Source organism: Budorcas taxicolor, chromosome 5 (genome assembly GCF_023091745.1).
Source record: "Budorcas taxicolor isolate Tak-1 chromosome 5, Takin1.1, whole genome shotgun sequence".
In the NCBI taxonomy this organism is placed as follows: Eukaryota; Metazoa; Chordata; class Mammalia; order Artiodactyla; family Bovidae; genus Budorcas; species Budorcas taxicolor.
In genome coordinates, this window is record NC_068914.1 from 128,757,558 (window position 1) to 128,771,966 (window position 14,409).

General features: G+C 42.1%; 1 protein-coding gene across 1 annotated transcript in view; it reads left to right on the forward strand.

Annotated features, from left to right (window-relative positions):
- Positions 1 to 1,097: 1,097 nt before the first annotated feature.
- BCAT1 (branched chain amino acid transaminase 1) overlaps positions 1,098 to 14,409 on the forward strand; it is a 71,284-nt gene continuing 57,972 nt past the window's right edge. Inside the window, exons 1-3 of the mRNA XM_052640614.1 lie at positions 1,098 to 1,313; positions 2,441 to 2,512; positions 13,147 to 13,347. Coding sequence (XP_052496574.1) covers positions 1,098 to 1,313; positions 2,441 to 2,512; positions 13,147 to 13,347 — 489 coding nt within the window. The remainder of the gene's footprint in view (positions 1,314 to 2,440; positions 2,513 to 13,146; positions 13,348 to 14,409) is intronic.

A 14,409-nucleotide genomic window follows, 5' to 3' on the forward strand; every position in this document is an offset into this window, starting at 1 on the left:
CTCTTCAACTAAACGTTTCTTATTTTTATGCTTGGGGTAGGAGTACATTTAATTTGTATTTTCTTTCAATAGTTCAAAAATATCCTTGAGTATACTTAATCTATATTTTAATTGTTCAGAAGTATACTTGAGTATACTTAATCCGTATTTTCTTTCAATTGTTCAATTTTACATCTGTTTAACAACAGACTGGTTGCCAGTGCCATGTGACCTGTTAGGGCTCCACCCCAGCATAAGAGGCTTTTCTATGTCTAGTTTGAAGGGCAGAGAGGAAGGGAGACGTGTATGCAATTTCTGGGCGATAAGATTACAGCTATATTGACTTTAGGGCTGTATAAAATCAGTTCTAAAATCAGACTGGGTTTAACCACCCTCTCCCTTTCTAAGATCAAATCAGCACAAGTCACCACTTCCTATTCCTTTAAAAGCCCAGAAAGGCTCATAATTTAGTCTGACATTGCTCCTGGAGCACACAGCAGACAATAGCCATTACATTCTTCCTTTTCCTTTTCCTATGTCACTTTCCCAGCTCAGTTTCTAAATGTTTTTATCACACGCCTACAACGAAAAACTGTCAAAGCCGCTTGGTTAGGAGCTCGTGGTCTACTTTGCCTGAAACCTATGGGTGGGGGTGGAGGGGTGGTAAGTGGGTCTAAGTGGCCTTGAGGTCTTTGGGCAGAAAAAGGTCTTGGAAGCTGTGAGCCTAGCAGCCCCTTAACACCCCAAGTTTGCAAATCCGACTTGGTTGGTGGTGAAATCTAAAGCCTGGATTCACGTTCTCCTTCAGTTTGCGCACTGGGGGTCAGCGGCAGATAACCGCCCAGGCACAAGTGCTCTCCGGGCGGGAGGGGCGCAGGGAAGCAGAAACTGCCTTTTGTGGGTTTGTCAAAGGAAAATCTGTCCTAAAGAAAATTAATTTACCACAGGTGGCTTACCCCGGGCAGAGGGGCGTCCCAGGCCCACCGTGGCGTTGTTCGGTAAATAAGGATGCTTGCTCAGTGCCTGCTCCCGGAAAGGCGCTCCTGCACTCCCGTGCCCTGGGGGCTGGGACTAGGGCTTGGAGTTTACCGTCTGCAGGATCAGTTTCTCCCCCAGGGATGATGGAGGGGCTACGCTGTTCCCTGCGCCTGGTGGCCGGGGCACCCGGGCGGTGGCGGCCGGTTCCGCGCGGTGCGTGCGCTGGGGCTTGGCCGCTCCGCCCGCTTTCTCGTGGAGCCGGGCGCAGCGTGTCGCCGCCGCTCTCCGCTGCCGCGCGCCCCGGAAGGCTCCCCATGGCCAGCCCGGCCCCCGCCGCCGCGGCCCTCGTCCCTCAGGTACCCAGACCACAGGCTTTCGCGGGGGTGGGAGTAGGAGTGGGGGTGGGGCAGATCGGACCCCAGGCTCTCGGAAGTCCACCGGCCTGGCGGGGCGCGCAGCTGCTGTTTCCCGCACCATCCTGCCTCGCCTTGCACCACCATGCTGTCTCCATCCGGGAGTCTCCTCTTTCCCCATCCCTGCCCCAAATCTGGAGTCCCAGTCTGCGAACGCCTCGGAGAGGCCCCCGCCAGCCAGATCTAAAAGTCCCGCCGGTGACCTGCTCGGGAGCGAGGCGCGGACAGCCGCCGGGAACGTGAGGGTCGCCATGGAATCCGCTTTGGTGGAAGAGGTGGGGGCGGCGGGGAGGGGGGCGGGGGAGCAGAGGGAACGGAATTTCTGGGCTGCCAGAACTGACAGCCACATCCTGCGTGCCTTCGCCACCCCAAAATATTTTGCCCGTAGCCTTTTGCCTCCCTGAATCCTTTTCTTCCTCTCTTTCCTAGTGATGTAGCAGATTAGGTTTTTTGTGTGTTTTTTTTTTTGTTTTCTTGAAGGTCAGTACCTTTTCCTGTTCGACCTGTTTCCATTGCGTCCTTAAGTGTTTTTAAAATTTTACCCCCTCATTCCATGAGTTCTGTCCTTAACGAGTGACCTTGCGCCTGCATTGGAGGACCCTACCCGTGGAGAAAATGGTTCACTCTGGTCCCCATCGCTTTTCCAGGCTTGCTATTGTGCGCCCGTGATCGACAAGACCACGAGGCTGAGTGCGCCCAGGAGATTTCTCTGTTAATGGCTTTAAGCCCTAATCTAGACTATTTCCTCGGATAAAAGGGAGACAATTACTTTCTTGTTCTTTGCTGGTGAACCCTGGGGCTTCAGGGAGAACCTGGAATTTAACCAGTCTGCTAGAAGCCAGCGGTGGAGGACAAAAACAGCCGCGACCTCCGACAGGGCAGAAAGAGAAGGACAGCTCTAGCAGGACGCTCTCCTTTGGGGCTGGTGCCTGGGTGTTTGATTCTCCTTTTCCAGTTTGCTTGGGGACCAGACCCGAGCGCAGCGAAGGGTGTGATGGTGAGTGATATTGATTATCCCAGACCCTAGTGAGACACCTAGTTTTACTTAATGGATTTAATTCTTCTTTAAGGACTGCAATAATGGATGCTCCGCAGAAGGTACCGGAGAAGGCGGATCCAAAGAGCCGGTGGAGACTTTCAAGGTAAGTTACTTGCCAGAGGCTAAGTGAAACAGCAGTTTAGTTGAATACAGCCATTTCTTGTTGAGATTTGGGGGCAGTTTTCTCCGCACAGGTTTATACAATAATTTAAATAAGCTGCCATGCATTTTAAATTCCACTCCTCTGGGGAAAAAGTCATATGGGGAGCAGTGTAGGATAGTCATATAAAATTCTGGGCAGTTAATTGCTTATTTCATGAATTATAAAAGTTTTCTTGGAAAATAACCAGTTCGTGACTTTCACCTTGAGGTTTACCTGATTATATAATACTTTTAACCCTTCACCCTATTTGTGGAAAACGCTAAACTCATTTGTTTCTTCTTTAAGCAGCAGCTAACATTTTACAGTAACAACAACAAAAAAAGGTTGTACTTCCTTCATTTCTCTCTAAATTCTGGGGTTTATATATTAAATAACCTCGTACTTCACAGAGGAATAGTGAGAAGCAAGAGAAAAAGAATCTTGTGAAGTATTTAAAAAATCATAAGAACATAAATGTAAGGTTTATTATCATTTTCTCCTTAATTCATTATCTCCACCTATTCCTGACTCCTCCAGGCCATGGAGATTTTTTCCTCTGTGGCTTTTCTTTTTTCCTCCTTCTGCTCTTCTGCCTGTTTCAGTCACTGTCAATTGTCATCCATAGCACAGAGTGTCCTAATGATCTCACATCCTGGCAGGGTTCAGAGACGGATGAGACTTGCTCATCAATTTCACACATACCCAGCTCTTACAATGTGCCGGGGACTGTGCTAGGCATTAGAAATCCAAAGATAAATTTAAGGTAAGATCTCTACTCTCAGGATTTTTTAAAAATCAAGATATGATATAGTAATTTCCTTACTAAAATGTTTGTGAGTTTATTTGCTCATGTTATTCCTTGTCCTTTAAAGACAGTGTCCTCTAACCCAACAGTAGATAGATATACTCTGCTAGTCTATGAAGACTAAGTTCTAATACATTTTAGGGACTTAGATGTTGAGATATGGATCCTTGAAAGAATGAAATAAAAAGGATTCCTCCTTGATAATCTCTAAGGGTCATCTTATATAGTAAATTCCTCACAGGCTATATAGATTAATGAAAAAATTTCCCTAAAGGCTTTTATACTTTTGCACATAGAAGAATTGTTTGCAAAGTGAAGGGTTAATTCATCATGTAAATAATCTTCTCTTTGTTAATTTAAATTTCTATACTTTAGATTTTAGTTAAGCGAAGTGTATTGATATTCTCCAGGCCAGAATACCGGAGTGGGTAGCCTTTCTCTTCTCCAGGGGATCTTCCCAACCCAGGAATCCAACCACGGTCTCTCCTGCATTGCAGATGGATTCTTTACCAACAGAGCTATCAGGGAAGCCCATTGATATTCTGTGCTTATGTATTTGCATATCAGAACGTCAGTGGTAATTGTGGTTGAATTCACAGTGCAATGTGATGAGGCAAATGAAAAATGAAACCGATAATTTGTGGGGCAAAAAAATAGTAGATTTTGTAGGACCATGTTGGCTTTGGACTTTTTCTATCTCCTTGATCACCTCATTTATAACTTTAAATTGCCTTTTGATCTCTCTTGGGTAGTTTTCATATTGTATCCCTTCTCCCATTTTGATACAGTCATTTTTTTTTTTAACTTTTTATTTTATATTGGAGTATAACCGGTTAACAATGCTGTGATAGTTTCAGGTGGACTGCAAAAGGATTCATTCATACATATACATGTTGATACAGTAATTTTAAAGAAAGGAAACCATTTTCTGACAGTCTGGTAATGATATGCCTTATTACTGAAAAATCCTAGGGAATCTTTCTGTGGACTCCAGGGTTATCTTCGTTTCAAGGAGGTCAACTGTGACCTCCTTCCCTCTGCTTCCACAGCCCAAATTCTCTCCACAGCCCTTACTCTCTCATCCGTACAACTTCCTTATTAGATTTTTTTTTAAAGTGTCTCTAAATGATAACAAATGTAGCACCGATGGCTTTCCAAGTAGAGCAAGACAGATGTACTTGTTTTAAAGTTATGCAATTTCAAAGGGCTTCCCAGGTGGCACAGTGGTAAAGAATCTGCCTGCCAGTGCAAGAGACACAAAAGACACAGGTTTGATACCTGGGTCGGGAAGATCCTGGAGGAGGAAATGGCAACACATTCCAGTATTCTTGCCTGGGAAGTCCTGACAGTTGTAATCCAGAGATAGCCTTTGAAAGTTTAAGTGCCAACTCAGAGAAGTACTGATGGCAATAGGATGTTGCTTGAATTCAGAGCTAATAATAGTCCTTAGGGGCTCTTAACCTAGTTGCACTAGCCTGGTGCATGCTTCCCCATCTCAGAGCAAATGGTTCCCCAACCACACATTTTGTGTCAAGAAATGGTTGTTTTTTAGTATGCCCCTTTTTGGTCATATTTCATTTTGTTCCACAGTCCAGTCATTGTGGCCTTCCAAATTTTTCCACAAGCGTATGTTATGAGACATCCTGACTTTGAAATCATTGGAGAACTTTGGAGCATTAGGAAGAGACAGAGTAATCATGAAGGAGAAAATAACATGTTACAAATATTGTTATGTTATCCATCTTTAGAAAGGAACTATAGGAAAAAGATGACTTCTAAAGAACCCTGATAAAAATTGTGCATAAAATTTGTTTCTTTTACACGAGTGCTCTATTCCTCTTTGAACTGTACCTCACGTCTACTCAAACCAGTCACACACCTGCATATTGCTTGCTTACTTTTGAGTTTCATTCAACTGTATCACTTCATTGATTAGATTTAGTTTTCTTAGGTAATTTCTTTTTCCATTCAGGTTAACAGCTGTTATTTTTAGTTTCCAGAATTGCAGGAATTTTTGTCAATAAAGGAAAATTGGAGTTCTTGATGAAATTCTGAAGGTACCTATTAGTGTGCTATTTTACAAAGCTGCACGCAGGACCAATCTTCATGTATAAATCAGAATGTTAGAGGGTTGCAATTCACTTCATTAACAAATTACATGTCTTACAAGAAGATGTAGTAGTTTACTGAAAGGAAACTAATACCTAGCAATATAATCACTTATTTTTGATTTCAAGCAACTTAATTAGTATTAGCAAATTATTACAGTAGCACTAGTTGAACTTAAAAACATAAAAAGGCTTTGCCATTAACAGTGAGTCCCACCCATTGTGGGTGGTCTTAGAAGTATTTTGAAGAGAGGATTCAGAAAAGTATATTCTAGGCCCAGATTATTATTCAAGTTGACTCTCTAAGGGTTTGAAATCATGACAACAGAACGGTCTTTTGTGATTTATGGTAAATACAGGTTTTTGTTTTCAGTTTTGTTTTTACTATAGCAGTGTATTATGCTGAGATATCCAAAACCATGAAGATCAATCCAGGTTTAGTGAGGTTTAGAACAGAATTAGTCAAACATATTTGATATGATACTGTGCTAAATGAGAGGCCAATATGATCAAGAGAAATGACTCTTCCCCAATTGTTTAAGTCAATCCAAGGGACTTTATAGAGGAAACTAAGCACTTGGGAGAGTGAGCTGTCTATATCAAACGGTTGCATGAGAAATGGGTAAGGCAAGTGATTGGCGGTTGGAAAGCTGAGGACACCCCAGATGACTGGGTTGGGTAGGGGTTCTAGTTTCCACTCTTACTGCTGGAGGAAGAAGGGAGGGAGTTGAGATAAGCTGGAGGTGCCTTATGTTCAATTTTACATGTGGAAAAAATAATGGAAAAACAGAGATGAGAGTGGGAAGGCATCTGTAGCTGAGTTTTAGTCCTTCTATCTGTTCGCATGTTAGATAAAGGCATATAAACAAGCATTCCTAAGTACTGAGGCACTGGGCTAATGTGTACACCCAGTACAGCCCTAGACGTGCTCAGTTGCTGAGTTGTTTCTGACTCTTTTGCGACCCCATGGACTGTAGCCTGCCAGGCTTCTCTGTCCATGGGATTCTCCAGGCAAAAATACTGGAGTGGATTGCCATGCCCTCCTCCAGGGGATCTTTCTGAGCCAGGGATCGAACCTGTGTCTCATGCATCTCTGTGTCTCCTGCATTGGCAACGGATTTCACTGAGCCACCTGGGAAGCCTCATGTACAGCCCCAGACATATTCCTTATTAACAGAACTCTGCTTTTGTTTGCAGTTCTCTGAGCAACCCTGAATGACAAACCTGCATTTCAACCTCCCCTGCAGCTAAAGATATCAATGTGATACATTTCTAACCAATAAGGCATAAGGGAAATTCTGAGAAAATTTTGCTTTTGCGATCAAAGGGTACAGATTTGTCTGGTATTGTCCTTTTCCTCCCCTTTCTTTGCACTTTGATTAGATCCTTGGGCTTCCCAGGTGACGCTAGTGGTAAAGAATACGCCTGCCAATGCGGGAGATGCGGGTTCAGTCCCTGGGTTGGAAAGATCTCCTGGAGGAAGAGATGACAACCCACTCCAGGATTCTTGCCTGGAGAATTCCATGGACAGAGAAGCCTGGTGGGCTACGGTCCATGGGGCTGCAAAGAGTCGGACACGACTGAAGTGACTTAGCATACACACAATGAATTTGCCAGCAGAGGTCATCTCTGAAAAGTGTAAATGTGATTGCCAGGTAAAGGTTAGAAATTTTTACTTTTCATTTTTCTTTCCTTCTTTTAGTAGAATTTTTTGAATAAATTAATGATTGAGAAGTCAGGAAGTAGAAAGCAATATGAATATCAGACATAGGTACCCAATTTTGAAGGAAATATTATGTGTTCCATTTTGGACATTTTCACTTTGAGACAAGTTCATATGATTGTGAGAGAGTACGTGGCTTTCATTAAAAATTCACAGATCCATGAGATCTGAATCTCTTTTGCTGGTTCTCAGCCCTTCCTGTGCACTAGCCTGTCCTTCAGAGTTTTAAACTGAAGAGTTTAAACTGGAACTGATGTGGAGCCCCACTTTTGAGTCTCTTTTTCACTGATCTTCGGGTAGGGCATGGGCATTGATATTTTTCTTAAAAAAAAAAAAAGAAATCCTCCCAGGTAAATCAGCTCAGTAGCCAATGCTGGGAACCACTGCTGTTTAAGTTGATGAAATTTTCAGGAGAAATGGTATGGTATGTTTCTCAGCCCTGACTACAGTTAGAATCCACTTGGATAACTTAAAGAAACAAGCACAGTCCTGCTCCATCCCTCCAGGATTTTAGAATGGTGTCCAGCTTCGTGTTTTTAAAAACTTCCACAATTAAGTCCAACATTTTTTCAGGATTGAGAATCTCTGATGCCAAGAGGAAAGTGTAGAGGCTCAGAGAAAAAGCTCAACATCACCCAGATTCTCTTATTTTACCAGTGAAACTCTCCTCCTTTCAACTTTGCTCCTTGATGCTTCATAAAAACAGAAGGAAATTAAAACATGGTAGCCATGCCTTAATGGCTCCTACAAACTACCAGGAATGGAGAGATAAACTTGGGTTACGTCAACTGCCAGCAATGTTTGTGGTAAAGGTCCTGGGGAAATAAGAATGATGGGGTACAATCTTGGTTGCATAGAGGCAGAGTGTGTGGAGAACTGGAATGCCAATCAGTATACAATGGGGTGTGCTTCCCAGGTTGCTAGTGGTAAAGAACCTGCTCGCCAATGCAGGAGACTCTAGAGACATGGGTTTGATCTTTCAGGAAGATCCCCTGGAGGAGGGCATGGCAACTCACTCCAGTATCCTTGTCTGGAGAACCCCATGAACAGAGGAGCCTGGCGGGCTACAATCTGAAGGGTTGCTAGGAGTCGGACATGACTGGTGCGACTTAGTGTGTGCACGTGCATGCATACACACACACACACACACACATACACAGTGGGGAAATTGGTTCTCTTGGCCCCTCCCTTTCCCTACTCCAGCAGTCACAGAGCCGCTAAGATTTTCCTGTCAATTCACTTTCCCTGCATCCCTGTCACACTGACTTTGCCGTTTCCTGTACCTACCCAGTGTGTTCCCACCTCAGGGCCTTTGCACTTGTTTCCTCTACCTGAAATACTTTGCCCCTAAATCTCTACATGACCTACTGTCTTCATTCAAGTCTCTGCTCAAATGTCACCTCATCTGGGAGGCCTTCCCTAACCCTTCCATCTAAAATAAGCATTCTCTTTCCCACTCTATCCCTTTAAACTTTCATTTTTTTCATAGCACTGATCACTTCTTGACATCTGTTTATCTCCTTATTCTTTTTTGTTTGCTTTTGCAATTGTGGTTGATTTTGTTTTTTTTCTTTATACTTCTTTAGTCTTTTTCAAATATTTGATAAGTAACAGATACTGCACTTATAATAAGGAAAAAAGTGCTATTTGTGAAGGAATTTTAAAAAACCAGTAGGAAAACTCTACAAGATAATTAGGCCAGCTCTGAATTTTCCAGGTATTTGTTATCTATAAACATAATATGCCTACCTTCTTTTTATTTATGTTAAAAATCTTTTTTAAAAATTTAATTTAATTTGATTTTTTTAATACCAAAAACATTTTGTGTTTGAGTATAGCCAATTAACAATACTGTGATAGTTTCAGGTGAATAGCAGGACTCAGCCATACATATACATGTATCCATTCTCCCCCAAACCCCCTCCTGTCAAGGCTGGCACATCCCCCTGGCCCAAACCATTTATTCTTTATACTGTTTTTCCCCCTCACTAAGAGAAGAGGTCTTGTTTCATTCCCTTGGTTTCTTTGTGCCTGGCATAATACAGATACATAGTAGCTCAAAAATTATTAGGTAATTTGGTACTGAATTGGTTGAATGGACCTATGCTAGGGTTCTACTCTGAGCTAAGACCCTGTGTGTGCCAGGGAGGTTCTTTATCTGGTCATATTTGTGCAGCCAAGAACAAAACTGAAGCTGAGACTGGAACAGCACAAGCTTTATTCAGTGGTGAAGTGGGAACCCTCGCAAATCAACTTTTCAACCCCAGTCAGGCAAAGACACCAAATGTGTAAGAGGATTGAAGTGTAAGGGAGGAAACTGGAAAGTGTGGGAATTATAATATCCATGCGTTACCTGAGAACAGGAGTGTGGTTTGGACCCGGAACTGATACAGCTTTGCTTTTCAGTTCCTATATGTGGCTTTTCCCTCTGTTGGCATGGCAGTTGTCAGCTATCATGGTGCTGGTGGGTGTGTCATTTAGCTGATGTATTACAATGAGTGTGCAGTGAGGCCCAAGGTCTAGCGGAAGTCAAATCTTCTGCCATCTTGGTCCTAGTTGGTTCTAACCAGTTCTGCTTTATTTCCTCTTTGTAGCTTCCTCCTGAAACTTAGATATGTTTCTATTGGTTTCTGTTTGACAGAGGGGCAGGGGTAACAACCTTGGAAACTGAATGAGTAACACTTGCTCACAGTGGCTACCACTTGTCCTCGACTGGCAGCGAGCGTGGCAGAGAAGGAAGACTGAGCCCTTGCATCTTGGTATCTCCTGTGCTTGCTTAGTGCAGTGCAGTGCCTGAGCCGCTGTACTGGTACAGTGTTCACTGAGTGAATAAAAAGGCAAAATGCTAAGAATAAGAAAGCAGATAAGGAAGAAACGAGTAAGGGAAGGAAAAGAAATCACCCTACAGTTTGATATGAGGCAAAGCCATAGTCTTGTTTTTAAAAGTTTCTCTGTAGATTGTTGTTGAAATACTAATGGTAGTGTTGCCCAATGTTGTCCAACTCTTTGCGACCCGATGGACTATAGCCAGCCGAATTCCTCTATTCATGGAATTCTCCAGGCAAGACTACTGGAGTGGGTAACCATTCCCTTCTCCAGGGGACATTCCGACCAGGAATCAACCTTGGTTAGTTGCCCAATGTTGTCCAACTCTTTGCAACCCGATGGACTATAGCCTGCCAAATTCCTCTATTCATGGAATTCTCCAGGCAAGACTACTGGAGTGGGTAGCCATTCCCTTCTCCAGGGGATCATTCCGACCAGGAATCAGCCTTGGTTAGTTGCCCAATGATGTCCAACTCTTTGCGACCTGATGGACTATAGCCTGCAAAATTCCTCTATTCATGGAATTCTCCAGGCAAGACTACTGGAGTGGGTAGCCATTCCCTTCTCCAGGGGATCATTCTGACCAGGAATCAACCTTGGTCTCCTGCATTGTAGGTTGTTGGAATAAAGTTGTATATATTCCATTGCCTGTTAGTTTCATGGCAAGGTAGGATTACTGGGAAACCTAGAAATGCCAAAAGGTAGAAAGACCTTGTGTGACTGTGTTCTTGTTGATTAACTAGTGATAGAATTAACTACCTAATATTAGAAATAGCAGATGGGAAGTCAAACTTCATTTTCCTTTTTAAAAACTTAAATTGCTTTATTAAAACCACACAATTTAGAACTTAGTAATTTTACTTTTGAAGAACCATGCAAATCATTGGTTTTGTCTTTGAAAAAAAAGAAAGCCGATGTCTGTTGCCTTTGAAGTATTTAAGATGTATCCTGAATTCATGGATTAAGGACTCACCCCTTCTACTCACAATTTATCTCCACCCCATTTTCATCTACTTTCATCTTTCTGTTCTTGTGTATCTTACGACTTTCCCGTTATTAAGAAACTTTTGTTAATGGTATTAATAAGTGAAAATTTGCATTGAGTTTGTCTTCTTGTATTGCTGTAGTTCCAGATTTTTCTTAGCCCAGGATCCCCCTAGCCACTAAAAAAAAAAAAAAATAACCAAAGCAAAAGCACAAGTGCTTCATTGTACAAGAATACTGTGAAACCATTCATGTAATAAAAAGTGTATGTTAGGATTTCACTCTCTTTAAATCCTGGCCATCTTCTGGGAATGAGTCTGTCATTCATTGTGGAGTGCAGCTGAAATCAACCAAATGTTATCTTCAGTATCTAAGAAAACCTTTACTGTTGTATATGCCAGGCACTGTGCTGGGGCTGGACATTTAACTGCAAGTACCCTAGCTAGAGTTCTTATCTAAACAGTCTCAATGGACTGGCAAACTTCTTTTTTTTTTATTTCTTTTTAACTGAAGGATGATTGGTTTACATATTGGTTTGATTTCTGCCATACATCAACATGAGTTAGCCAAGGTGTACATATATGTTGGAGTGGTAAAGAATCTGCCTGCTATACAGGAGACACAGGTTCGATCCCTGGGTCAGGAAGATCCCCTGGAGGAGGGCAGCCCACTCCAGTGTTCTTGCCTGGAGAATCCCATGGACAGAGGAGCCCGGCAGGCTACAGTCCATGGAGTCGCAAGAGTCAGACACAACTTAGCGACCAAACCACCACCACCGCAGGTGATAACTGAAGCTATGGAAGTGAATGAAACTGCCTGGCGGGCTACAGTCCATAGGGTCGCAAAGAGTCGGACTCACTAAAGCGATTTAGCACACACACACGTTGTCCTTCATGCTTTATGCTTCATTGTAATGGAAGCTTTCTGGTTGTTTTAAAATAAATAGCATTTTGGACCTAAATATTACTCTAAAATTAACTGATTCATAATATATCAAACCACAAAGGTGGCTGTAAAGCAGTGAATTAACCAGATATAACTAGGTCATTCAAAACATAATGATAAGAGATGATGATACAAAGTGAAGTTCTGAAGTTCTGTATTTGCTTTGTGGGGGTGGGGAAATGACTACTTTGTGTATTGAAAGAAATGAAGTCTGACCTTCCTAACAGCCTGATCACAGCCTGAACTTGTCCTTGGTTCGTTTTGGGTTTAAGTAAGTCTGAATGCGCCTTCCCCTGTGGTTTGTGTCAGCTGTTCTACAGTTATTGTAAAGTTAGTGATGCTATTGTTTGTGATCCGGATGTGTATGTGGTGGTCATTTGTAATTGGCAAGCCGGCTGTGGAGAGCTAGTGCAACGGGGCTGTGTGAAGTTGTTTCCTATTACTCTTATTTATCTTTCTTTGAATAAGGGGTCCTTTGTTCACTGTTTCCTCAACACAGAATAGAGGATTCATATCTTAGTGTTCAATCTCTACTTCTGTTTTCAACGAGGAAAACATTTGCTTCACTGCTGCCTGTCTCCTACCATGTACCCAGAGGGTTTTGGAAGCTGCTGCCAAGAATTCTTTGAGGGAGCCGGAGTATAACCATCCCAAGAGATTCAGTTCTTAGGGACATTCTTTTTAGTTTAATAAGTCATTGTGAGTGCTGCTGTTTTGATTCTAAGACCCGCCCTTCTTCTTTCCCGAATGTTCTACACGGGTCTAATGATGGAAGTGAAGAAATATGTTCTTCTTTTAGCATGATTTGACTCCATCTACTATTTCGTCCCAGTTTCTAAACGTCACTGAAAAATTTTAGTTCTGATATTTGTGTGGTAGTATACATTGCAAAGAATTGTTTTGTTTTGTTTTGTTTTTTGGTTGCACCTTGCAGCTTCTGGGATCTTAGCTCCCAACCTAACCTCTGGACTGCCAGGGAATTCCCTACGTTGCAGAGATATGAAACGAGATTCTGAATGGAGGCATGGTTTTGCTTGGCTCACCTAGTGTTGTTAAGTTTCTGAGTTAGTTGCCAACATTTAAAAGTTAAATGATTTCACTTTTTAATGGCCAGTGACTTAAATTCTGTCTTTTTACTCTCTGCCTCCTCTAGCTGGTGGATGGTCAGTTACTTTTCTTTAATGGTGCTGACTTTCTTCCCCAGGCTGAAGATCTAATAATCACACAAGCCACCGTTTTAAAGGAAAAACCAGACCCCAGTACTCTGGTTTTTGGAACAGTTTTTACAGATCACATGTTAACAGTGGAGTGGTCCTTGGAGCTTGGATGGGAGAAACCACGCATCAAACCTCTTCAAAACCTCTCACTGCATCCGGGTTCATCAGCTTTGCACTATGCTGTGGAAGTAAGTACTTGGAAATTAATGATGGTGACATATTGGTCTTCACTGTGGTTACGAAGTAGCTTCCTCTGCTCAAAGAGCTCTAGGGCGGTGTGGTCTTTACCGTATTAACTAGAGGCAATCATAAGTGTCTGTATAAACGGTTGGATTGAAGGTGAGTCTTAACTAATTTTTCAGATTATCTTGAATTTTTAAAATGTCAATTGAAAAATCATGTAGGTGGTAAGCACACTCTAGGGTGTAGAGAATAGAAATATAATGTTTTGCACATGAAACTTGTAACATTGGCTTATAGTATTATCAGAAAATTATTTGGAACAAATGGGAAGGACAGAAAATTAGCAATTAAAAAGCCTGTACTGTTAATATCTCACTAAGTCACTGCTCTTAGATCTCCTAATGATTGACAATGGATCATTAGGTACAGTATTATATTTATATTTTAATGATAACTGCATGGTTTTATGACAGCAATAACTTGTTATGCATGTTAAGGGACATTTAATTAAAGGTCAGCCTTCAAGCATGAATGGAATAATTATAAGCATTAAGTATTAAATAGAAGATGCTTTCTGTGGTCCTTCTTAGGATACACACTTAGCCAAATATACAATATATTCCCTGATCCCTGTGTGGCTTCCCTGGTGGCTCAGTGGTAAAGAATCTGCCTGCAATACAGGAGACCCAGGTTCAGTCCCTGGGTAGGGAAGATCCCCTGGAGAAGAAAATGGCAACCCACTCCAGTATTCTTGTCTGGGAAATCCCATGTACAGAGAAGTGTTGCAGACTGCTGTCACTCATTTTTAATGTATTGGATATCTTTCCTAGAATATTGGGATTCAAGAATCAAGCAGTGGCCTATTATTTAAGGGGCTGAAAGATGGAAATAGTAAATATTCATATTGATATTGATAAAATAACTACATTTATTTATTGAAATCCTGCAATATGCCCTCTACTGGGTACCTTATATGGGTCAGCTCTTCTAATTGTTTTAAGTGAGAAAAATGTAGTTAATCATTCAGATTCTGGAGTTAAACATCCTGGGTTTAGAGTCGTATTATT